The sequence below is a fragment of the Telopea speciosissima genome, chromosome 3 (genome assembly GCF_018873765.1).
Source record: "Telopea speciosissima isolate NSW1024214 ecotype Mountain lineage chromosome 3, Tspe_v1, whole genome shotgun sequence".
NCBI lineage: Eukaryota > Viridiplantae > Streptophyta > Magnoliopsida > Proteales > Proteaceae > Telopea > Telopea speciosissima.
In genome coordinates this window covers 49,089,978-49,117,329 of record NC_057918.1, presented here as the reverse complement: position 1 = coordinate 49,117,329, position 27,352 = coordinate 49,089,978, and the positions used below count along the sequence as shown (strand labels likewise).

The 27,352-nt window shown below is 39.6% G+C and overlaps 1 protein-coding gene and 1 long non-coding RNA gene across 4 annotated transcripts in view; one reads left to right on the top strand and one right to left on the bottom strand.

Moving 5' to 3' along the window:
• Positions 1 to 25,827, top strand: part of LOC122655708 (protein HLB1) — a 68,093-nt gene extending 42,266 nt beyond the window's left edge. The window contains exons 12-14 of one of the 3 annotated variants that reach the window (XM_043849997.1): positions 22,504 to 22,623; positions 24,870 to 25,058; positions 25,585 to 25,827. In XM_043849997.1, the coding sequence (XP_043705932.1) occupies positions 22,504 to 22,623; positions 24,870 to 25,058; positions 25,585 to 25,695 (420 nt within the window). In that variant the 3' untranslated portion in view covers positions 25,696 to 25,827. Of the gene's footprint in view, positions 1 to 22,503; positions 22,624 to 24,866; positions 25,059 to 25,584 lie in introns of all 3 variants that reach the window. The other 2 variants (XM_043849996.1, XM_043849998.1) reach the window with 2 other exon arrangements.
• Positions 6,474 to 27,221, bottom strand: LOC122655709. Its single transcript, XR_006331996.1, has 3 exons — positions 27,210 to 27,221; positions 21,661 to 21,666; positions 6,474 to 6,610 (listed from the first exon to the last, which is right to left on the bottom strand). It is a non-coding gene; the product is annotated as an uncharacterized LOC122655709 (long non-coding RNA).
• Positions 27,222 to 27,352: the final 131 nt, after the last annotated feature.

Sequence of the window (27,352 nt, the reverse complement as noted above, 5' to 3'; positions counted from 1 at the left end):
TCCAATCTCCTCCCAGTCCTCCGGCTAGTGCAACTCGATCCTTCTTCTTCTTCTTCTTCTTCTTCTCACTTCTTCGTCTTCTTCACTTCCGGCAACTCTCTCCATCAGTTCTTCTTCTTCTTCTCACTTCTTCGTCTTCTTAACTCCTTCTTCAGTTCTTCTTCTTGCCTTGCAATTGCAGGCTTGCACAGTCACAGAGACACAGACCTCAGTTTTTTTTTTCTTTTTTCTTCTTCTTGCCTTGCAGTTGCAGGCTTGCACACAGTGACAGACCTCTCAGTTTTTTTTTTTTTTTTTTTTTTTTCTTCTTCTTGCCTTGCAGTTGCAGGCTTGCTTACAGTCGCAGACCTCTCAGTTATTTTTTTTTTCCTTTTTTCTTCTTGTTGCCTTGCAGTTGCAGGCTTGCACACAACCTCTCGGTTTTTTGTTTCTTCTTGCCTTGCAGTTGCAGGCTTCCACATGTTTTTTTTTTCTTCTTCTTGCCCTGTACACAGCCACACATACACAATTACACAATTACACACACAGAGATAGGGAGAGAGTCGAGAGACAGGGGGGGGGGGGAGGGATTTATTACAGCCAGTAGTTCTCTCTGTTTTTTTTTTTTTTTTTTTCCTTCCCTTGCCTTGCAGTTGCAGGCTTGCAAAGTCACAGAGAAGGTGTTTTTTCTTATTTTTTCTTCTTCTTACCTTGCACACAGGCACACAGGCACACAGAGACAGGGAGTGAGTCGAGAGACAGGGGGGGGGGGGAGGGATTGATTACAGCCAGTAGTCCATCACTCACAGTCTCACACACAGTCACAGTGTCACACACACAACAGCAGCAAGTACATATTCAACTCCATAATTTCAGTTTTTTTTTTTCCCTTCAGCTCAATGTTAATCTGCTAAAAACCAGTACTTTGATTTTGTGCTTACATGCCTATCATTTGATTTTTCAACTTTATTATCAGCAAGACTATTGCTTTCAATTATTTGATAGGCTAATCTATGTTTTCATACTTTCAACACTAATGGATATTACACTTTCATGAATTAAACCATAGTATATTAGTAGGTCACTTTCTTGTTGATTTTTGATGTTATAGGATATATATTATAGCATACTAAATGACATTAAAAATAGAGAAAATAAAAAATAAAACATGGTCGACATGCTTGCCATGGCAACGCCATGGCGGGCGACATATTGATATTTCGACGTGACACCCCTCCATCGACTTGGATCGCCGTGACGCCGTGATAACTATGGTTGGAACATTGAATTTCTCCCATAACCAATGGCAAACTTGGCCACAAATTCTATTCTCCAAAATCTGTTCCTTCATTAAGATGTGATGCCTATTAATAGCTTAGGCAAGCTTACAATAGAACGGAAATTTTCCAAAGTAGAAACTAATCTAAAATAGAAACTACTAAATCCTAACTAAATAGAAGGTAACTAAAATTAGAAAATTAGAAACTACTAGGCTTTATAATTCAGCCACATGCAAGAATAACTAAAATAGAAACTAATAGATTTAGTAACTAGGTACTACTAAGAGAATAGTAACAAAATAAAATCAGATCTTCACACCAGCTGTCCATATCAGCCCCCGAATCACTGTTCTTTTTTAATTTCTGCTTTGGTCTCTTATCTTCTCCATGCTTCTCTCTGGGCCGGGCTGCCTTCGGTGATGCTCCATCGAACAAACAAAAACTTGCCACATCATCAAACCAGGCTGTTTCTCACAGCAGTCGAATCCACAACCTTGCTGGCTGGTTTTGGGGCTTGTTCCTGCGGGTACATATGGACTTGTGATCTACATCAGCCACTCAAGGTCATTTAATAAGCAGTAAAGGATATATGATGTCTTGGTATGTTGGGAGGAAATTGCACACCCTTGTGCAAGGCACCCTACTTCAATAGCTTGCGCACCTTATTTCACACCTGTGCCTGAGGCCAGAGGATTACTTAGTCTCTCAGTTTAACCTATATCTTTATCTAGGAAACTTTTATCTTCAAATGTTTGTGAATCTCCCTAAGCAATGATAATTTTTTTTCTGTCAAGTACCCCTCAACTCAACTCAGCCATATCCCGACTAAACGGGGTAGGCTGCATGGATCCTCTTTCGCCAATGAATTCCATTCAGAGCCATACTTGTTTTGTGTACCTCTGCCCCCCCTTCTGCCGAAAACAAGGCAGTGCCATAGAGTAAAAATGTTAATGCTTATGATGCATTTAGTCTTGGTGCTTAAAGATGTATTTCAAAGTATGAATATATAATTTGTTGTGTGAAATTGCAAAAAAAAATGAAAAAGGTGGGGAGTCGTTTAAACCAAGGAACAATTTTCGGAAGATGCCTAGAAAGAGATGAATTTGGATTGATCACACCCTACTTCAATTCTTTGTGCACCTTTTTCTGAGGCAATCGGATTACGTAGTGCCTTAGTTTGGCCCATCACTATAGCTAAACTAATTTTGTCCTTAAATATATGCATAGCTCTTTTAACATTGCAATCTTGTCTAGTCAGATAGTTTTCTGTCACATATACAATGCCATGGAGGTAAAATATTGCTGCATATAGATGTCGAAATATAGATATACAATCCGTTTTTTGCCGTTGAAATTGTATACATAAGAGGGGGAGAAAAAAAGAAAACAGAGAGCTCATTTGAACTGAGCAACTATTTTCAAGAGGCATAGAGAAAGAGATGACTTACAGATTGGATCAAAGATCTTTTTCCCCTTCAAAAATTGTTGAGAGTTCAAATATCATTCTCGTTTTAAGCAAGGTTGAACCCTTTACTTTAATAACCCAAAGTTAATGGTCTCTAGTATTGAGTAATCAACATGGTTCCACAATGTATAAGACAAGCTCTGTCACAGTCTTGCCCCCAAACTTATAGTTAGATTGAGCTCCTATTGAGTGCATGTTTGGTGAAAGATGACAAAGGAGGCCACCATACAAAAGAAAGCTTTGTTTTCACGACCATGGCCCCACAGGTGATGTATTGGAGCCTCGGAGGCTGTTTTAGGCCGATATGAGTTTTGGGTTTCATTAAGATAATTTTGGCCTTCTATTTCATGGATAATAATTGAAATAGGCCTGCTTTGAACCATAGTTGTCATGGCGCCGCCATGGCGTCCTGGTGTTGGAGACATGTTCATATCGACCTACGCCATGGCATCCTGTCTCTCTTTCCCTCTTCGATTTCTTCTTCTTTAATTTTTTGTTTCTTCCCCAACCTTAGACCCACTCCCTGTTTCCCTAAATCTCCTATTTTAACCCAGAAGATGCATATCACACTGCTTCCACCAAAGTAACCTGCAACTAAGACATCCGCCAGATCTGGTTTCAGATCTCACCATTCGGTTGCCAGCAGAATTTTGGGGCTATTTCTCGTTGGGATTGGCAGACCTTGGTGCTGCGATTTTGTTCCAGAAATTGCAGGGATTCATAAGGAGTTTCCTCTACTAGAACTACCCCAGTTGACCACCTCTCTGCCTCTCTTTCTATCGTGTTATTGCAAGGTTGAAGAAGACATTAAGTCTTTAAAATTGCAAGTAAGGACAACTTATATTATTTATATAAAACCCCCTATACTCTCTATTGCTATTCTGTTTAGCCCATTCAGTTTTCTCTTTAACTCCATTAAATTACAGTTCTGCCATGCCTTTACAACTTCAGATTAATTACAATTCTGCCGTTGCTCTTATGAATTTTGATTTATCTACTAGTTTGCCATTCAACTTTGGATTTAATTACAATTCTGCCATGGTCGACATGATCGCCATGGCAACGCCATGGCGGGCGACATGTCGATATATCGACGCGACACCCCTCCACCGACTTGGATCGCCGTGACGCCGCGACAACTATGCTTTGAACGCCCATATTTGGTGTAGCTTTTAAGAATAGGAATTTGACTTATTTGCCTTTTTATCTCCCTAAGTCATTAACCATTAAGAATTACAAGTTATGTAGGGAATTTCAGTTTCAGTCTTGGGTGCGATTTTTAGCATGGTTCGAAATTTCGATCAAAGTGTGGAAATTTCAGTGAAATGTTTTGGTTTCGACAAATATCAAAACGAGATGATATGAGAATTAAAAAGATTTCTAGATTTTGGCAAAATGTTTCACCGAAATGACCAAAATTCTGTCTCTTTTGATTATTTCAGTGAAACGGTATAAACCAGTTATATTTAATCCCCATTTCAACTCATTCCGTCGAAATTTTGGGCAGTACCCACAACCCAAATTGAGTGGGTCAATTGCTATTAGATCTCGTCCTTTCATCCTGAAAATTTATACTTATTTTCCTTAGCTGGAGGTATTTCTGCATGTGCAATCTGGTACTAAATACTTGCGTGGATTGTGAGATACAAGTGATATATCAGAGCTGGCTTCCATTGTTCGGCCAGGTAAGTTTCAGAGCATTTTATTCTAGTTCTGCAGTTGAGTATTGTGTCTGATAGTGCTTGCTTCCAGTAGGATTTTAAGTCATGAACTTACCCCCAAACTCTTAGTTAGATTGAGCTCCTATTGAATATTCTCCATCCATGGAAATTGAGAGAGGTTGCCACTGGGGTACTGTTCATATATTTAGGAAGAAGCTTCTTAATCCTATTAAAGCCATATCTTTTTTTATTTACAATTAAGTCCCTTTAGCCTTAAGTTCGTTTTTATTCATTCCCATCTTTATTGTTAATTTCCAGAAACACCCCCCACTTAAATATTTGCTTCTAGTAAAGTTTATAACTCTGTTTTCTCTTCCCTTGTTGGTCCTGAACTTCCACATTATTACTGAATTGTCCTTAGTGTCGCCTAGGCGTCCAGGTGCCTTGTTGTCGCCTAGACGCCGTGACAACTCTGGTCCTTAGTCTTTACCTTTAATTTTTGAGTCATTTATCACTAAGGTGGGCCCATAGCGACCCCAAATTAGGGTTTTCGAATCCCGGGTTGCATCAATTGATATCAGAGCCAAAAGTTCTCCTTCCTACCTTAAACTATGGTGACCAATAATGAGGTTATTCAGCAGTTCAACTCCCATATGTAGGAAAATAAAGCAGATATTGCTCGTCTCACAGACAGGGTGACCGCTTTAGAGACTTCTAATATCTCGTTGCAGAATAGTGTTGATACCCTCAATATAACTGTTACTACCCTTCAGACCATGATGGGATCCCTACAAGCTTCAATTGATAGACTGACCCCTTCGGATAAAGGAAAAAATCCAATTCAATCTGAGGATTCTTTCGATTCCGTCCCACAAGACTGATCTCACGTTGCACCACTACTACCTCATTTTACCCCATCATTACCACTACCTTATGGAGTTAGCTGACCTTTTGGCGATGCCAAGGAACACTAGAACTCGTCTCGAGTACAAGTTTCGACCAGCCAAAATAGCGAGTTGGGGTAATTGTTTTTTCCAACTCGATGGCTGGTTTCGATGGGTTTTAGACCTATTTTGGGGCCGAAACTTGGTACACGACCTATTTTAGGCCATTTAAACACAATGGCACTATCAGATTTTGCAAAAACAAAGTCCAAATAGGAGTTTCACTTCGGACCCTAGGTTGGTAGGAGACGACGTACTAATAGGCCCTATTCTACACATAATTTAGTTATTAAAAGCAATCAAATCATACAATTAATATAAAACAACTTAAATAAACATTACAAATGTTTTTTTTTTTTGGGGGGGGGGGGGCTGAATAAGAAATTCATTACCAAAGACGAAAAAAAAATACAGGGCCCTTAAAGGGGAGCAACAAAACAAAGAATCAGAAGCCAAATTCTCATAAATGAGGGCCAGGAGACAACAATGAGCCTGTTCCTTGGGGTGTCAAGGCAAGAAGATGGAGGAGCTGACGATAATTTCGCCTTAATTTCAAAAGAAATGGAATCCCAAATCTGCTGATAAGACTTAGAGTTGGAGGTCCATTTCCTGATATTACGCTCCATCCAAATATGGTTAAGAGTTGCACAAAAAGCAAGCTTTCCGACCGTGTCACAGATAGAGGAACCGGCAAAGGTCATATCAATCCAAATCCACTCGTGGGAGTAGGGAAGAATTCTTCTAGGGGCAGGCCAGCATTTGATCAAGTGCAAAACAGATATTTTTAATTAAAATAACTGAATCGTCTGAAACTAATTAAGATCTATATTTTAATAGAATATTTGTAAAATTTTCTGAATCTTTATTCTCTGAATCACTAGACCCCTGTTTTCGACCTAATCCATGAAAGACCTTGAATTTCATTTAGACCGATATTTATGTACGAATTCTTTGATAGGTATAATAACAGTCCTATTAGGAGCTACTTTGGCTCTTGCTCAAAAAGACATTAAGAGAAGTTTAGCCTATTCTACAATGTCTCAATTGGGTTATACTATGTTAGCTTTAGGTATGGGGTCTTATCGAGCTGCTTTATTTCATTTGATCACCCATGCCTATTCTAAAGCATTATTGTTTTTAAGTTAGTACTTTTGTGTTTATGAGCCAAAGTTCTAGCACACGAAAATCGAAGTATATACTTTATTCAGTACAAACTCTTTTTTTTTTGAGGATCCACTGTGATAATGAGAAATATTTTTGCATATCCGCCCAAATCGATCGCTTTTTTTCTTCATTGGTATAAACCCATTGATTATACAGTTCTTCAGGATATATTTTTTCTAGTGTCTTTCTCGTAAAACTGAAAACGGTAAATAACTTAAAAAAAAATAAAAAATCAAATCACACCATCTCTGTGCGACGCTATAAATATTCCAAAATAAACTATACTAACAAAAAAAATTGCATTTGTCACAAACTCATACCAATTCATAGAGTTGCTCGTATTGGAATGTAAAGGATATTTGTAATCCAGTAATTACTCTTTGTTCCCTTAATTGAATTGCAATAAAACTCGGCCCAATCTTTCTTTTCCTTTATAGGAAAAGATTGGGCCAAATAAAGAATGTGATTCTATTTCATATGCCCTTAGGCACGTCCATACATAACATAGAAATCACACTTGGAAAGAGTGGACAATTAGCTAGAGCAGCGGGTGCTGTAGCGAAACTGATTGCAAGAGGGTAAATCGGCCACATTAAAATTACCTTATGGGGAGGTCTGTTTGATATCCAAAAACTGCTCAACAACATTTGGACAGGTGGGTAATGTTGGGGGACCCGAGTAGCATGGGGCACGTGGAATCCCGTGTGAATCAGCAAGGACCATCTTGTAAGGCTAAATACTCCTGGGTGACCGATAGCGAAGTAGTACCGTGAGGGAAGGGTGAAAAGAACCCCCATCGGGCATACCTTTCCAAATTGCTGCCGCAGTAGGACACTCAAAGAAGAGATGATTAGTATCTTCCATATTGTTCCAGCAGAGGCAGCAAGAGGGCGAAACAGGAATTTGGCGGTAACGAAGGAAGGCCTGAGTTGGAAGACAGTTGGAGAAGATCCTCCAAGCTATGAAGCAATGCCAAGGGATGTGATGCTTGAACCAAAGAAGCTTTCTCCAAGGGACCAATTGGCCCTTCAGACGAATGAGATCCCAAGCTTATTTAGAGGAGAGAGAACTAGAATTGCTTGCCATCCAAGAAACACAGTCACCTCTACCCATATGCCTTCTGGAAATGAAGGGAAGCTCATTCCATATGATATTAAGCTCCAGAGAGGAGGTAGTAAGAGGGGACCAGCCAGTCTGATCTAAGATGTCAGCTACCAAGGAGAGCTTGTGAAGACCATAAGCATATATGATTCACAGGGTTATCGAATGGATGAGGATCCCCCTTGGGTGCTAGTGGTCGAGCCAAAGATAGGAAGTGAGACCATCACCAATCTGAGAGTGAATTTTACGAAGAACCAGATGACGGGAGTCTAAGATCTTGCGCTAGACCCAAGAAGAATCAGAGGAAGCTGAAGCCGTCCAGATGGAGTCTTGACGAAGGAGACCCGAGTAAATCCAGTCAACCTAGATTCTTTTCTGTTTAGAGACAATCTTCCAAATGAGCTTGATGATTCTAGCAGAATTCACTTCTTTGATTCTTCTAATACCCAAACCACCTTCCTTCTTAAGAAGACACACAGCTGCCCAGCTAAGAGGGTGAAGGAACCTTGAAGAATCATTACCCTTCCAGAGAAAGGAAGCCAAAAGAGTTTCCAAGGACTTGATAGTAGCTTGGGGGAGACCATAGATGCCGGACCAGTAGATATAAGATGATTCCAAAACTGATCTAATAAGCACCAACCTGCCTGCATAAGAGAGAAGTCTGCCTTTCCACAACTGAAGCCTTTTGTGGATGAGATCAAGCATCGGGGTACAGTGGTGAGCTGATAGCCTAGTTGGAATTAAAGGGAGACCCAAGTACTTGACAGGAAGATGACCATCTTGGAAACCAGATCTCTCAATAATAGCCACTTTGTCCAAATCCGAAACCCCAGCAAAGAACAAAAGAGACTTTGAATGGTTGATGCGAAGGCCCGATAACTCATGGAAATGCTGAAGACAGAGCAAAGAAGATTCTAGAGAGGCAATGGAAGCCTTAGAGAAAATCATCAGGTCATTTGCAAACGCCAAATGAGTTAGCTTGAGAACTTTACACTTTAGCAAAGGAGAAATGAGCTGTTGATCTGTGCTAATTTGGATTTTCCTGGAGAGGACTTCCAAAGCCAAAGTGAACAAGTAGGGGTAGAGGGGACAGCCTTGCCGAATTCCCACTGAAGCATCAAAATACCCCGCCGGGCTGCCATTAACTGACACTGAGAACCTTGGGAAGGAGATGCAGGCCTGAATCCAGTTGACAAATATCGCCGGAAATCCCATCTTGGTCATCACTTGTCTAATGAAATCCCACCTTAGAGAATCAAAAACCTTATGGATGTCAATCCTCAGGAGCATAGAGGGGGAGTGATTTTTCCTATCAAACCCTCTGACAATATCATGACAATGAAGGATGTTGTCCGAGATGTTTCTTCCTGGGATGAAGGCTGATTGTGTTATACCCGCACCCCAGGATTATAATTAATTATTATTTCTTACCCGTGACGTATAGTTACCGCTACCATGTATGCTGGTGAGCTGTTCTCACCGGTGGTCAAACCCAGCTACAAAATTATTGGCCACAGTACGGGTTTGCCTGTGGAGGAAACTATTCGGGGTCATGGGGGACAAACCATGACAATGGAGAAGTAAGTTCTAGCCCTTGACTTATTTATTTACTCTTTCCCTTGATGTCCTCGAAGTGCGGGTCAAGGTTTGGACCGTCCGGGCTATTTTAGTTGAGTAGGGAATATTCTACTTGTGGGTCCCACTTACCTTGGGAAATGTATAAGGGACTTATGACCTCATATTATGTGGACCCCACCCTTTAATAGACCCCCTTTGATAGACTTCTTTTCTATTTAGAACCAGTGGGTTGACCCATTTAATTTAAGTGACCCATTTAACTTTGGGTGACCCATTTAACTTGGGTGACCCATGTAACTTAAAGTGACCCATTTAACTTATTTGACCCAAGAATGGGTTTTATTCTATTATCTTGCCCAACCAAATGGACCCTAAGCCCCACTTACCTTAAATAGAGCTAATGGGGCATTCATTGGCCATTATTCCTCCCATCTACCCTAAAACGTGGAAGAGAGCAAGAAGGAAGGAGAAAAGGAGGAAGGAGAGTGGAAAAGCTTGGCTGGAAGCTTGAGACCTTACCTCTTGGAGCCCTAAACGTGGAATTCCTCCATCTTGGGGTAGGTAAGCCATTAAACCCTCTTCCCTTCTTCTATTTTTGGGGTTGGGAAATGGGAAAGGACTTGACATAGGGTTCCAAGTGGAACCCAAGGATCGATGGAACCTTTAACCTAGGCTATTGTGGAGTTGTTACACTCCATTGCCAGCCCTAAGACTCACAATCTCATTCTATTTGAGAAACCTAGTGTTTTTACCCTATCATGCCTTAGAATAGGTTCTTCTTGGATTCTCTTCTTGAATCCCTTGGGTTGTATGGACCTAATGAGGTCTTAGAACCCTAATAGACCTAAAGGGGAAGCTCCTTTGAAGTCTCCTTACCTTTAAACCCCTTAGAAATGGAACCCTTGGTGAAGAACCCCTTGAATCTCGGACTAGGAGGTATGAGGTTTTACATGTGGTTTTAAGACCTACGAGAAACCACCTTGAAATCACCTCCCTGAGGAAGCCCTGGTTAGCTAGGATTTACGTGCGGTTTCATGTTCTGAGAAAAACCACCCATAAAATCGCACTTGGCCGAGACCCTTTTGAGCCCCTGGTAAGAGAGGATTTACATGCGGTTTCAGGAATTGGGCATGAGACCACCCATAAAACCACCCTGCCTCTGAAACCTTATACTTAGGTGATTTAAGGGATACCTTTTGGGGATCCTCCCCTTTACTTGTTTAACCTTATTCTCGCTTTGGCTTAGGTTTAAACTCCCATCTTGTGAAGTATTACTTAATCGCGGCGACGACTTGTAACATCGGGGCATAACACATATTGTGAGTGGGTTTGGTTCTTGTTTGGGTTTGCTATTACTACTTGTATATATACCATGTTATTAGTATACTTTATTAAGCATGATTGTGCATTTTGCATACTTTTAAATATTTGATTGATATGATGATGTTGTGGTTGCTTTCCATCTTTTGTTGGGTTACGGTGCCGGTGAGTACCGGTGCCAGAACCCTAGATATATATATATATATGAAATACCTTTATTGAATGTCATATTGAATTATATGTGCCATGCCGTGCTGGTACCCGGGTGCTAGATGGAATGGGACGTTGATGCACCCGGAATACCTCTCGGGACGATAGAACTTGCATGTAGTATATCAGCGGCTAGGACTTTTGTACCTTCATGCTACGACCCTTTCCAACAAGGGTTTAGGTGTTGGGTAACCAGAACTCCGGATTCTGTGGAGGTGAGAGAGAGCCAGTCATGGTAGTAATGGTTATCAGGGTTTGCCACTGGGTGGTCTTGGAGGTTTCGACCGGCGTAGGCCCCCTGGTGACAATTGAGGTTTCATTGTGGTGAGAAGTTAAGTGACCCACAGTGTCTCCCGTGTTGTCACAGTAGCATATACCTTTGACTTAGTCTGTGTGATAGGTGAAAAATTTACTAACATGTGCATGCATCATTGGACTATATATGAATTGTGTGTTTGTGCATCCTCATCCCCTCACTGGCTCAGTGGAGCTAACCCCCTTGTGCGCACACTTTTTAGATTATGATGCAGATGGTAGTTATCTCGTGGGACTCGAAGTCCAGCCCTCGGGATACGATGATATTGGTACGGAGGAGCCGGAAGCTGTGTTAGAGGAACATGGCGACGGGTGTCCTTGTGACGATTGCGCCTACGGGCCATGAGGATACTTGGGACTTGATCCCTTTTTGATTATTTTGGGGCTTAAGCCCATGTATAAACATTTGCTGTTATACCCTTTTGATAGTTATTAGATGGTCATGGGAATTGTATTAACTACTGTACTTATCATTTAGCCTTTGAACATCTTGTAACTATTTGCTTTTATACGTTTCTGCAAAACTACTGATCTTTGGAATGAAATATTCCCTTTCCGCACTCTGATATTATATTTCTTTAATATTGGTTATGACTGTGCGTTGGGACACTGTGTCAGTGATCCTGGCAGCTTAATGGGATGACACGCGCCGTCCTAGTCACCCCTTATATTATATTATATTCCTTGTCTGGAATAGGGGCGTGAAAGATTGGTTGTCATTGACAAGCAGATCCACTACATTTTTAAGCCTTCGAGCAAGAATCTTGGCAATGAACTTGTACAGAAGATTGCAGAGAGCAATGGGTCTGAAGTTATTCATAGCAGATGGCCCCTCCTTTTTGGGGATGAGGCAGAGAAAAGTGTGATTCATACCCTTGACCTGATTAGGATTAAAGAAGAAGCTTTCAATGGCAGCAATAAGGTCCAATTTGATGATGTCCCAAGTAGCTAAGAAGAATCCCATACTAAACCCATCCGGACCAGGAGCACCAAACACCTTGAGAGAATGGATGGTTGCCACTATCTCATCTTCTTTGGGAATGGAGCTCAAAGAGTCAAGGTAAGCCGAGGGAATGAACAAATGTTAAAGTGTACAATACATCAATCTGTTTAACATGTTACATCTATCATCCCATAAAATGTGACTGAATCACTCATTCAGAATGATTTGGTCAACATATTCTTCCCATGTCATAATGCTGCTGTAGGGTTGCACATAGTTTGCCACAAAACTCATATTAATGTTGTCATCAACATATTCCAAGTCCCCTATCTTAGGGTATAGAAGAGCCGGTTGCCATGAGGCATGAGATCCACTGCTACTGTCATACTGACGCATGTATGGGTGTGGCTAGTTTGGGACTAGGAATATGTCCACAAAACTTGACCCAATGCTTTGATTGTCGAACTCAAGTACTGACTGCCTAAACTGACCATAGCCACTATATTCGGAACTGGTGCTCTCTTGGCCATAATCATAGTCATGATGAGGTTGAGATGAATGCCACGACTGACACTTACTAGTAGTATCTATACATATACTTCTGAAACTTGCAAGCATGATCTTCATATTCATGTCATCATCCTGAGCCTGTGACTGTTTGCGACCCTTTTGTCTCTTGTACGTAGTGGGGACACCATGGTCTCGATCCTATGTGGCATGGGTAAACTGAGACTCACCTGTGTAACGCACAAGCCCCGCTTGCGTCCTCAGCTCATACTGGTACTGCTCGTGCATTTCCTCATGAAGATCATCATAATAACCACCACTCTGCATGCTACTACCATCACCAGCAGGGTCATCACCACCACCACCACCACCACCACCACCACCACCATCATCATCACCATCACCACCACCATCACCACCATCACCACCATCACCACCATCACCACCATCATCATCATCATCATCATCATCATCATCACCATCATCAAGGTTTAAAGTATCGGTATTGGGTATCGTATTGGTCGAGCGATTTTAAGAGACGTATCGTATCGTTTTGGATCGGATCGGAGATACGTATCAATCGGTGCAGAAACGCATGAAAATTATCAAAATACACATGGAAATACACTTTTCGACACAAAAAACAATATAAACAAGCAATATATGTCATATATCATGCATATACACTAAAAATTGTGAATAATGTATAACCAGACAAAATGCGGCAATATGAAATTGTTATAAAAGGTGAGATTTCTTACATGCAAGGGTCTTCAAGAATAAGAGCAACTAGGATGATGTTGTGTACTGACCGAACATAAGCACAATATTAACCCTTAAGGAAGCCATTTTCGGTTTTGGGTGAAAAATGGTGGATTTGAGTTCAAATCTTTGCAAATGTATATAAAGCATGCATCTAATAGTTAGTTGAACCTATTCTCCTTGAATCATAGCACAAAAAAAAATAACTAAAATGCAAGATTTGAAGCAAAAGATTAAGTTCTCTGAAACAAACCTACCTTAATTTCCCTTCAAGTGTTGAGTATGTTTTGTATTTCAAGGATTCAAGTGCGATGTGGATCTGACCCGACTCGACATATTTTGTGGTGCGACCCGAAGGGAGAAAAAGTAGAGATTTAGTTTGTGAAGCGAATCTGCCCAACCTGTAGCAAGCGAACAAATCTCTTTTGGGGGGGTGGGGTGGAGGGCTATGCTCCCGGAAAAAATTTTGGGGGTTCTGGTTCGTGTTTGCTGTAAAATATGAAGAAAGGCATGTGTATCGTTCGTGTTTTGCTGGAAAAAGTGAAAATAACACATGTCTCTTTAAGTAACGATACGTATCGATATGTATCAGTCGATACATATCGATACGTACCGATACATTTTAAAAATAATAAAAAATTGAAAGAGTATATCGGCTGTATCAATCGTATCGTATCGTATCGACATGTATCGGTCGATACATATTGATACAGTTGATACATTAGATTTAAAAAAAAAAATAGATACGTATCGGTATGTATCGTATCGACACCGACCGATACTGAGACGTATCAGCCGATACGGTATGATACACACCGATTCTTTAAACAACACTTCTTGCTGCAGCCTCAAAAGGACTCGGTGACTCTGAATGCACACAAGGCCCTCTTCTGACATATATTCCTCAACATCTATACCGGCTGTAGTCGCAATGGTGGGGTCAGGCCTATGCCCAGCCAGATCCATTTCTGGTGCACCACGATCCCTCACCCACTGGAATAGGGGATCCTCATCATCATCAGAGTCCTCCTGGAAAATGTTTGCTAGCTCAATGGGTTCTCTATCATTGGTGTCTATTCATTCACGTATGTGCCTCATCCTTAGTCTCATATTGTAATGCACATACACCAACTGCTCTAGTCGGTCGTGCCCCAATCTGTTCCGCCTCTTCGTGTGGATCAATGAGAATGTACTCCAGTTGCGCTCGCATTCGGAGGATGAACAAATCTATGCGAGCAATCTCACTGCTATCTTCCTCAGGTTGGGTGAACTTGTACCATAAAAGCACCCACCAGTCGGTTGCTTACAAATATAGAATATTAGGAATATGTATATCTTGAAGGGATAAAATTATAATTCATAAATGTAATGCCATGCCACCTACCAGGGTCTGACTTTTGTCTACCCTCCACTGTAGCTTTTTGACTGAAACTTATTGTAGCCTCTTTGAAGTATTGGATCTGTTTTCATTTTAAATTTCAATCATTGCTTGAGGCATTAGTATTTACTATTTAGTAATTAGTACACGGTATAATAACTCTTTACATTCCTTTACTTACTACCAAGTCCCATACTCTTACCTCATCATTGCACTCAACCTGTGTCGATGTATTGGGCTCCAACTTTTTAATAACATTTTCAATTGCCTCTAGCAATTCTGTGTTTAGCCCAAGATTATGCGAATATTGATACTTTGGATTCAGATAGTATGCTGGTAAAGTGGAAACCACAACTATAACTTGTTAGTGACTTAATGCTTTTGAGTTTTGAATATGTAAATGTAAAAACTCATGTAAAGTGTAAAGTATGTTGAAGTGTTGAACTCACCAGCTTTATGCAATGTATGACTCATGTGCTTCTCCCATCGATCATCAATGATGCTAGTTTATGCCCTTGTACTCCGGGGTATCGCAGTTCTGACCATTTCCTTCATCTTTTGAAGTGCAACATAAATGTGGGGCAAGGTAGGCTTCTTCTTTGTATCAACCATCCTTTGTACTACCACCACTGGCTCTAATATGGCAACAACTTTATTTAAGTCACACCAGAATAAGTCACTTGCAATGGTCTCTTGTGCTGCCCTCCCTTCTTCTGAATTCGACCCTTGCCAACCAAACTACTGTTCACTTGCAAACATAGACCTTAGACCTACCACCTTTGTCTGAAAGCTCTTTAATGCAATGTAATTGGTGGCAAATCGAGTGACACTAAGCCTCACTAAATCACCATTGCATCTTTCCCTCAACATGGCTAATGCATAACCATGGTTATATACAAATGTGGTCACTTGTCTTGCCCTCTTGACCATACTTGCCACCAAGGTTTTCTTCCCTATGTCCTTCAACATCAAATCAATGGAATGTGTTGCACATGGAGTCCAAAAGAGGTGGATCCTCTTATTCTTCTTGTTCATCAACTTCTCCCTAGCCTTTTTAAAGTTAGAACCGTTATCCGTCACAAATTGAATAACATTCTTCTGTCCTATATCCTCCACCACTTTCTTCAGTTCCCTATACAAATATGATGCATCCTTTATTTCCTTCGATGCATCCAAAGACTTCAAGAATACTGTCTTTCCATTACAACTGACCATCAAATTGATAATGGACTGTCTAGTAGGTCCAATCCAACTATCAGCCATAATGGTAACCCCATACATCTCCCACCTTGGCTTCAGACTCTCAATGTACACTTCCAACTCCTTCTACTCCTTAAGCAAATATACATTCATTAACTCAAATGGTGTGGGCCCCTTCCATCCTGCGCCTACCCTCCCTACAGCGTCAAGGAATTCATGATAGTATGTTCCCTGTGCTACATGAGGTGGAATGCTATTATAGAACATGAACTTGCTGAAGGCATCCTGTGCTTCATCTTGTTTACTACCATACATTTGTGGGATGGTTGGCTGGTAGGCATCTTGTTGCCTGAACATAGATGGATCCTGCTCTTGTGCTTCTCCTCCTCTCATCTTGTTGCACTGCCTCCGGTGCAGCTGAGCCAGATCCACCAGGCACCAGCTCCTCTTGCCTGCTCATATGCTATCATATTCCCAAAATGAAAACTTTGTCTGCTCTCTGCCAAAGTCTGTTGGTAGATTCTCCACTTAGACTCTGATTGGATCTCACTAGGAGGAGGCCTATATCTAGTATCATTTCCAATGATCTCTACATCAGGCCTCTCTAGCACTGCCTCATCAAACTCTCTTTGTTGCCTTTCCCTAGCAGCTTTCTTATCTCTTCGTCCTCTCATGTGCTTTGCTATGGCCTGTTGCACCTCATAAGGAACATTGGTGCAGTTGAGAACATCCTTATAGCCACCAGCCAAATGCTGCTTTAATCTAGTGGCTCCTCCAGAATTTAGCACCTTCACAATATCGACACTTGGCCTTCTTTTTATCATCCGACATCAGGGTTCCATGTTGCCATGCTATATCAACACGGTCCCCCATTGTGTATCAAATGTCTTACGTTTTACACTGTTACATAAGAAAACATGTATTAGTAACTATTAAAGACTTAAAGTAATGTATTAAAAGACTTAAAATACTGTATTCGTAACTGTTAAACATAATGTCAAGATACTAGAACAATCAAATAGCTATCTCATATTTATCCCCTAACCCTAATATTTATTTCTTAATTAAAAATAAAATTTATAGTTTCTATTAAAAATATTTATACCTTAAAGTATAAAACATTATTGTAATGATGTATTTGACACCATTTGAATTTGGACATTATGTGCATATGTTGTACATAATTTTCCAACAAAAACAGATATTTTTCCTTAATATTATATATTTTTTAAAATTTTAATAATATTTTTATTAATTCTGAAAAATAAATAATTTTTTTATGGGTAAAAAAACAAAATGACTCCATGAGGCTGTAGAACATCCAAAGGTGTCCAACATACATGAAAATCACTTCCAAACAATCACTATTTTTTTTGCAAAAAATATAATAAAAAAATAATAACAGAAAAAAATACGGACTCCATCAAGTGATAGATAGTCCAAAGTTATGTAACATATATTAAATTGACATATATACCAAGGTTTGAACAAATTTTGTTGAAAAAATTAGATTTGGGGAAAAATTGTTTACTTTTCAAAAATTCTTCAAATTTGAGATGATGAATCACAAATATGATGCAAATCCTTTAATTTTGTAGCTGAATGTAGTCTCCGGCAGGTTGTACGTTGAAATCCAGGTGCAAAATGAGGCAGCAACAACAACTCACAGGGGAAAAAATGGTAGTCTAAGTAGAATTCGACAGAGAACTCACGAGATCTGTCGAGTTCTGGAAGTTTTTAAAGGGAAAAGAGTCGAAATTTCGAAATTTGGTTCGCCTGAGATGGTGTATTTTCTCAACTTGTGTAGCATGTCGTCTCGACAAATTCAAAAAGCGAGAAATTCGTCAAGATCTCGCGAGATCTTCTTCCATGGGCGATGCTACCTATGGAGTTGAAAGAGGAGCCAAGTTGGATGTCCTCGATTTCTACGGGGATAATAATCTAGAGCAATACCTTGACTTGGTTTATAGCATGGAGACATTATTTGGATGGTACAAGTTGATGAGGCTAGAAAGCTTTAGTTGCTGAAGCCTAAGTGAAGGGTACGACTCGAGTGTGGTGGATGAAGTACAAACAACAGAATCATTCACGAGGCATCGGGTTGGTCAACACTTGGCCTGAAATGAAAGAGGCGATGAATCGGCGATTTTTGCCTACCGACTACAAGCAGCTCATGCACCTTAATTTGAACAGCCCGGACAGGACAATATGACCATTAAGGAACATGTGGATTAGACAAAGAGGTGTTAGTGGTTCAAATTTGGAATGGTGTGCACCCTTAGATCGGGATTGCATTGGCTTCCAGTTGACTGCCTATGATGGAGGATGCCATATAGGTTGAATATTAGGTAGAAGAAAGTCTGAAGAAGCCTTACAATCTGAGGAACTTCCCAGACGCCTTAAAAGGTGAGAGTGCCAACAAATTTCCTTCTTAATTGGAGAAGTTGTTTAGCAATTATAGGTCAGCGATTCCTCTATGGCATCATCACAGCCAAATCACACCTATTCTTCACACTGTGGTTGTGGTTCTGACAGACCTCGCCAAGGGCTGAAATACAGTGCTTTATATGCAACGGGTACATGCATTTTTATGTTCAATCCTAATCGTCTAGTTGCTTTTGTTGACAAGGAAGATCGCGTCGGTATTGTTTTGGAAGAGAAATAGAAGAACGAGATAGTATATTTGGAGGCAGAGCGTGAACATAGTGAAGTCAACAGCTGTGATGGTGAACGGCAGTGGCCTTGCTATATTCTTCGTCCTCTTATGGCTACATATGAGGTCTTTGAAAAGGATGATTGGCGTCACAATAGTATTTTTCAGACCAGGATGAGATGCGACAGCAACTTCTGTACTATGGTAATTGACAACGGTAGTTGTATCAACATTGTTTCTGCAGGTGCCATTCGCAAGCTTTAGGTTAAAGGCAGAGCCACATCCCAATTCCTATGATGTTGCTTGGTGAACAACACTAATCTCAATATCAATGATAGGTGTTTGTTCACATATTCTATTAGTCGGTTGATTGATATAGTGGAATGTGACGTTCTACCTCTGACAGTTTGGTACATTCTTCTTAGGCGGCCCTGGTTTATGACGAAAAGGTACAACATTGTGGGTATGAGAATACCTATTCCTATTGCATGGTGGACTCGAGATGAAGCTTCTTTCCGTTAAGGACTTTCTAGCCATTAAACTCAAGCAGACTGCAGGATCTTTTCTCTTCCAGCGTGTGACTCAGATAGTATCCTTGGTCCTCATCCAAACTGGACATAGTTGAGTTATTTTCAGAGGGGGAGAATTAATTCAGTAATGTGACCAATGCAAATCAGACCCAAACCGGGATTTTGGTCTAATGAGGGTTGGTAGGGATTGGTATTGTAATATTTTATTTTATTTTGTTCTGTTTTATTTTGGTAGGAGTTAAATACGTAGGAGATTCCAGTTTTTCAGTTCCCTTGTTTGATTCTACTTTTAAGTTTCCTTGTTTGAGTACAATTTATTTTTATTTATATGCTTGTAATCCAACGATATAGAGAGAGTTAATTATTGGAATGAAATTTTGATTTGAGTTGCTGCCAAGGACTGGCCGTGTGTTTCTTCCTTTTTGTCCACTCCTATTCTCTTTGGTTCAACTGCTGGTTTCTCTTCCCCCTCCAACAATCCTCTTCTCCTCCCCTCCAGGTGAGCTATCTTAACTTTCGTTTCCCTCTTCGTTTCTCCTTTCTTGTTTCCTTTTACTATTTCTTTCTGGTCTGCCCCAGTTCTGGGCGGTACCCACAGCCCAAATAGATTGGGTCGATTGCTACCAGATCTCGTCCTTTCATCCTGAAACCTTATACTTCTATTCCTTACCTGGAGGCGGTTCTTCCTGTGCAATCTGGTACTAAATAGTTGCTTGGATCGTGAGATACGAGTCAAGTTTCAGAGCGTTTATTCTAATTCTGCGGTTGAGTACTGGTCTGATATTACTTGCTTATGGTAGAATTTTGAGTCACAAACTTACCCCCCACCCTAAGTCTCAGTTAGATTGGGCTCCTATTGAATAAGCTCCCTCCATGGAAATCAAGAGAGGTTGCCACTGGGATACTGTTCATATCATGAGGAAGAACTCTTCTTTTTAGTGCTATTAATGTCATATTTTATGTTATTTACAATTAAGTGCTTGTAGTCTTAATCATATATATTTATTCTCATCTTTATTTTTTGTTTCTAGAAACACCTCCCACTTAAATATTTGCTTCCATTTAAGTCTATAATTCTGTTTCTCTTCATTTGTTGGTCCTGAACTTACATAATTACAGAATTACCATTGCTTTTATGTTTGAGTCATTAATCACTTGGGTGGGCCCATAGTGACCCAGAATTAGGGTTTTTGAATGGCAATGAGCTTTCCAAGTCTCCAGCTGAGCCTTTGTCTTACTTCAAATGCCTTTAAAAACAGCTCTAAGGAGTCATAGGGGGACAGTTTTGAGTGGGAAACCCTAGGTGACAGCTTGACTGAAGCTTTTTTTTCTTCCTTTTGTTATATCCTAGCTTCTGCTTACCTAATTCTGTCTTCAATTGCATATTGTGGTATACAGATTTGTGATGACGTGATATAAAGATTTTGGCTTTTATGGCATATTGTGTTATCTTTACACTAATGTTATTGCATTTGTTATAGCAAACACGAACAAAATCACGAAAAGAAACAAGAACCAAGCAAAAGAACACAGAGATATAACGTGGTTCACACACTACATCCACGGGCGAAGACGAAGATGATTCACTATGCAAATCGGAGAAAAATTACAATGGAAACTCTCAAGAACACCCAAATCGCTGCTGCTGCTGCTCTCTCAGAAACCCTAGAACGAAAACCCCAAAATCTTCCTCTCTCTTTACAATAAAGCAGGTAAGGAACATAAATACTCCTCCATCGGATCCGGGTCGATCCATCGGGTCGGGTCGAACCGTACCACAGGGGGGTGAAAAAGTTCCATTCGGGTCGCCACCAAAAATGTCGGAGCGGGTCATTCTTCGAAACGGGTCCAAGAATTCGAGACATACATAACAACATTATTTCTGGCTAGAATTCTATAGAAATTTTGGTATCTAATACCTCCTTTACTCACAAAGACTGTCATCTGCGATTAACCACACATTTTCCCATTAATTTGGAGGAGGTTTTGATGCAGTTAAGATGTCCAATTGGGTCAATTGGGCCTCAAAAGACTTTATTTTGGCCCATGGTTGGGTTCTATAGACCTTAAGCTTCTTATTTTTGGGTTATTGATATAATGGACCTAATTTATAACCTATGAAGTGGGCATAGTGTTAGTACACGGGATTAATAGTTAAATTTAGTGTTTGAGTTTGATTACGATACTTAATTGCTAGATAGAAATCTGTTTTGAGTTTATTACTTTATTGAGTGTATTAGAGTGATTATGAGTCCTTTTATGAGTCAAATTAAGAATTTTAGAAAGTCTATATATATGTAATACATCCCCTATCAATTAGAGATGATTTGAATAAAAACTATGAGTTTTTTGAAAGAGTTTTGGTGCTGTTGAGCAGTGCAGATTGGTGTCCCAAATCTGATTTCTTTTCCTCTTCTTCTTTCTTCTTTCTTCCAAGAAGATCAATCTCATCTCTGAGATCTCTCTTCCCTCCCCTTCCATTGATCTTATTTCTTCCCTTGACAATGCAGTTGCTTCCTTTATCTCAGATTTGATTATTAATTTGGATTTTCAGATTGCATCAGGTTTCCTACACGGACAGTGGGGGAAACCATTCTCACACCAATGGTTTTTTTGCCACATAGAAGTGTTTGATGGGGCCCAAACTCTATGAACATCTTGTCCACGGACATAATGCTTTAAAAATTGTTTGAAAACATTAAATTTACTTGAAAAACAAGGGGTACATTGTGGGTCATACACTTGAGAGGGATCATGTGGCATACCAAAGAGATATCCCATCTATCTAACACTTAGGATGACCAAATTATTTGTAAACGTGTCAGAACAAGCTGTCCGTATGGGAATATCTCCCACACTGTTTAGGAAATATTTTCCCTTTAGTTCTTCGAGCTCCTATAGTCCGATCACCTTTTCTACTACTGTCCTACACGTAAATATTGCATACACAGCAATGGGTGTTGTAGAAAGTTTGAAAAACAGAAATTTCCATGCATTGATTTGTACAATTTACATGACAGTGAAAACCCCTAAAGGGGACAAATCCTTGTGTGAGGATGCAAGTACCTTAGTAAAAAATACCTTCCTTAACCATTACTAGTTTGTATGATATTGACTACTGTGCTATGGTTCAGTTATCCTAGTTCTCTGATGAAACTGAGAAATTTCAATATTTTGTGATATTATGATATTGACTACTGTACTATGGTTCAGTTATCCTAGTTCTCTGATGAAACTGTGAAATTTCAATATTTTGTGATGTTTCTTCAATTATGAACCAGATTAGAATTGATGTTAAAATTGTATTAGGACATTTCTGTAGATGCACCCTGATATTGTAGAACCACTATTAATCTGAGAGACCTGCACTCTTTCCATTTTTTCTTTCTGTAACTACTCAAGTTATTTATTTCTGGAACCCCCAAAAAAATAAAGTGTGGTGCTGGGGGAGGAGTTGTGTGGTTGTGATGCTTGTTTCTATGTGAATTACTGACTGAAGTTTTTTCATTACAGCTCCCTTTGCCCTATCTTAAGGTGGGTAACTTGATCGCACCACCAGCAGGAAACCCAGTTGCACCACATAGTGATTGGAAAAGATCGATGTTTGTCTTAAATCATGAAGGACTCCAACAGGTAAGCCTTCTCTTATTCTTCTGTGTCAACTGTTGATGTTGATCTGGTTTTTACTGTTTATGGAAGATTCTGATATATTAAAAGCAAAATTTTGTGATTTTCTTGATAGAGATGTATTTTATTTTTAATAACTGATATATGTTCCAAAATTATTTTATGAAGTATTGGAAGCCTTAATCCATCAGTATGAACCTTGGAAGGTCATCTTCCATAATCGATTTATGCATCCATTCTTACAAATTTCCTCTAATCTTTGTAGGTGGTACACCAGATGATCTTTTCTCGTATAGGAACTTTTATGTTGCCTTATAATTTTATAAATTGTGTGCATGTTTATCATATCAGAAACCATTTAGGTTCCATTTCTTTCGGGTGAAAAAATTTATAGTAATTATCTTAAAAGAAAAATTAATTGTATTGGGGTGAAATAACAGAAATCACTTTTTTAAATTAAATACAAAAATATAGAAAGCATTTTCGAATTAAAATTTATGATGTCATTTTCCATAAACAGTGGTTGTATCTTAGTCAATCAGAAAATTGCCACCCATGGGGGCACCACCAGCCCCATCATATGGCTTGATTCTTTTCCTCAACCTCATATTTTAAGTTATTCTTCCTTGCCATGTGAAATAAGACTTAACGGAAATTATATACAAAAAATAAAAAATAAAAAAACTAAAAGTTGATTTTCTGGAAGAAAAAAATTCTAGTGAAACAAATGAAACCTTATTTTGCATTTGATTGCTTTCTTTCATGATGTGGAAAGGAAAATCAGAGAGAAAAACGGGAGATGTGATCATTTGATTACATTAGTGGGAGAAAACCTAGTGGAAAAAAGGTGCTCCGGATTCCTGATCTGCCACCAAGGACGTACTTTTGTATGGCCCAACTATCTGATATGTGGCAGATTATATGTGGCCCAAATTTTGTGGACAGGTAGGCCCATGGTCCCCTGTTCACATATCAAGTTTCAGTTTGGATGGAGATGGTCAGGTGGCGAAATAAAGCTTTAAAAATCCATTTAAGAAAATGAATCTTTTGATAAATGGTTGAAAATATTGTATGGCTGAAAATACATGGAGGAGTACATGATTGAATTTGGTTTTGAAATTTGACACATAGGCAAATCAAGCCAATGCCCTATCTATCCTACCGACAGAGTTGCCAAAGCACCCTTCCATGCCACACATCAAGTGGACCCGCCTAGGAAGGCCTTCCTAGTAAATTGTTCAAAGAACCTTCTGCTAAAAAAAAACTGCTTTTGGGAAAGGTTATCACTGGTTTTGTGTCTCACCCATTACGTGGGAAAACATGGCAAACAGAAACTTAGGCTCCATATGTTTAGAGGGGAAGGTGGGGTGGGATTGTTGGGAAGATGGGACCCACATGTTGGTGGGGTTTTGTTGAGGTGGAAATGTTGAGGTAAAGTTGAGGTAAAGTTCAGTAACCAAAGTCCCACCAATTTGGTGGGATTTTGGATAACAAAGGGATGGGATTTTGAAGTGCCACATCAGCAGACAAAGCAATTAATGATGTACCCTTAGCTTTTGTAAATTCACCACCCCAAATTAACCAAACAAGGTTGGGGTGGGATTTTGAAGTGCCACATCAGCATTTTCCCACCCCACCTAAGTCCCCTCAAAACAAACGGGGCCTTAGAGAAAACTAGTCATTCCTGGCTTTTCCTCTCCCTATCACAAAGTGGAGAACCGCTAACAACAGTTCTCGGACAAGCAAATAATGATGGACTATTGTCATATTTCTCTTGATTTTCTTCGTGCAACCAAGCACCTAGTGAAGGATTTTTTTTTGTTCCTTTTCCCTTTTTTTCTTTCTTTTCATCTAAGAAAGCAACCAAACTCAGAATTAGGGATTGGATAGAATCTGTGGCAACCATTAACATGGGTATCTTACGTATATGAGAGGTAAAACAGATTTTTCAAAATCCTCAACTTTCTCTTAGATATTTATATATTCTGTCCACGTAAATTAAATTTTATGTGGGATTTGCTTACCTTAAATCAGTATTTGGGATATTTAAATGTGCATCATATGCTTGCAGAATTTCCTCTAAATGTCTGTCACATTGAACTTTTTTCCTCGTAATTTCTTCATTGTTATATGGTACAACTTTGCTCTATGCTGTTGAGTTATTGATATGTACCCAAAATCTTATCCTAACTAGATGGGGTTAGCTACACAGATCCTGTTCATTAGTGAACTGTCCAACTTTGTTCATGCAGCTTAACAAGGTTGATCAAAAGCAGTCACCGCAAAGTCTTTCTGGCATGGCAGGAGTTGCTGTGAACACAAATACATCAGCTGTAAAGGTTGATGTTGCACATATTGTTTCTGTGTCAGCGTGTGCGGACCTTACATTACCACCTGGTGCAGGCCTTTGTATTGATACAATTCATGGACCAATTTACTTGGTAAGTGTCTCCTTAATCAATGTGAAACCATATTGTATATATGCTTGGGAAATTTTTTAATTTTATTTGATAGGTAAATTTTAAATTTGTCTTAGATTTGAAACATAATATAGGATTAAGTACCTACCACTGTGAAGTATCTCACATGGTTTGCAAATTGGTTTCTTGGCTGTGTAATTTTAAGATTGAATATCTATTACTTATATCAAAGATGGAAAAGCACAATTCATTACATTCAGCTGTCTTGCCACTTTTTCACCTTTTCTGGTTCATCAATGCCATCTGTTGGCCAATTTCTTATCCCATCTTTGGCAAATTTATTTCTCACAAAATCCCATTGGTTTTGAGGTTTTTGCTGTAATTCTCAACAATAAGTGAATTCAGGGTGGTTATGATGGCGAATATGATAGCCTCGCCTTCTTGTCTCTAATTTAAGATCTCTTGTATGTGGTGAGCCACCTTTGAACAAATATAAGTACCAACTAATGGAAAGGATCATAGTTAATTTCTGTTATGTGATACACAGGTTTCTGACACGTGGGAGTCCTTGGACTGGTGGCTTGATGCAATCCGTCTTGTCTACACAATCTATGCTCGGGGAAAGAGTGATGTACTTGCAGGCATCATAACTGGCTGATTGCATATAATGAGACACTGATAACCATGTTCTTGAAGAAATATGGTGCCTGGGAAAAAAACACATGATCTATTTGTTCAAATCAAAATTACATGTATCATTAGATTGTTCCAGTTGTATTGGGTTTGGTCAGATAGCCTTGCGTTATACAAGGGTTTGAGTTAACTTCTTTTTTTTTGTGGTCATTTTGAGTTACTGAAGTGTTGCTATTCTTGATCCCCATTGGTGTAATCTCCCATTTGCAGGGCTCCCCCCCCATCTTTTTCCTGAGTAAGAGCAAATTAGTTCAGTTGCGCATGTAGTTTGGATGAAGTTGGCAAAGTTTTCAGCCAACTCTATGTAATTGAAGATGGAAGAAATTTTTTTGAACTGACGAAATTTATGAGATTCTATGGAACTTAAATTCTGTTCACTATTTGGTAGATAATGAAGAAGAAATTTGACTCGTGTATATTCTATGCAATTGAAAAGGAGAAGAGTTGACATAGCTTATTCTGGACTAAGGTCATTTCTTTATGATTATATCCACTGGAAATTGAGCCAATCATCCAAAATATAAAGGCTGAGCAGTAAAGCAACCATGGTTCTAACATCAGCCTGTGCTTCTGGTGGTGGTTTTTCCCTAGTTCCATCATTGTCAGCCCGCTGTTGACATTCTCCAAAAGTGAGAAACTGTGCTATTTGGTTAGTCTTTAAAAGTGATGCGCAACTCAGATTCTACTATTTGCAATTTGATGGTTCTGGTGAGGAAACTTTGCAGCTATGGAGCAGAAAAATGTAATCATTCATTGGGTTGATCATTATGCTGGGATATTTGAAATGATTGGTTAGCTGATAAAGAATGAAGACACAATGCTTGATGTAGTTTAGTGCTTTTGTTTGGAGGGTACTTTGTGCTCCTCGGACTCACGGCTCTTGAAACATTATTGCGAGTGTTGCAGAAAGAAAGCTGAAGATGGCGCTGCATTCCCCCCCCCCCCCCCCCCGTCCCCTCTGTTTTTTTTTTCCCTTCCAACACCTTATCTAGTGTTGTCTGAAATATATGGGTTGAAAAAGGTATGGTTCTTAGTGGTGGAGACAAAAGAGAGGTGAATGAATTCAATCAGGGTAAATTGTGGCTTTGTTTCTTAGGTGAACCAGTTACTGCATTGTGGAGGCAAAGTCGTAACATTTCACTTAAATGCAATTCAAGATTGGTGGGGCAGTCTCGTAATTATCAATCACACATAGACATGTCCACCACACACCATAATATGGTTGGGTCTACCAGACAATATTCAAGATTGGCCAGGACAGTCCCGTAATTATCAATCACATATAGACATGTCCACTACAAACCACAATGTGGTTGGGTCTACCAGACAGTGTCCCACCACTCTGTACAACAATCACTTCAAGTATATGCTGAAAATAAAAGCAATGCAACAACACCAGATATACGTGGTTCACCCAAAGAGTGCTTACGTCCACAGAGCAATACCCGTAAAGGGTTTCAAATTTTCCCAATACACTACTCAAATTCTGATCGTTGCAATGATTTAGGTGCAACAACACCTGCTTCTGACTATGTTCGTACATAGTCTAGGGCTACAACCCCAAAGCCAATCAAGCCCCAACTTGATTGGTGTTGCCGCCGAAAAGTATATGGATGACATGG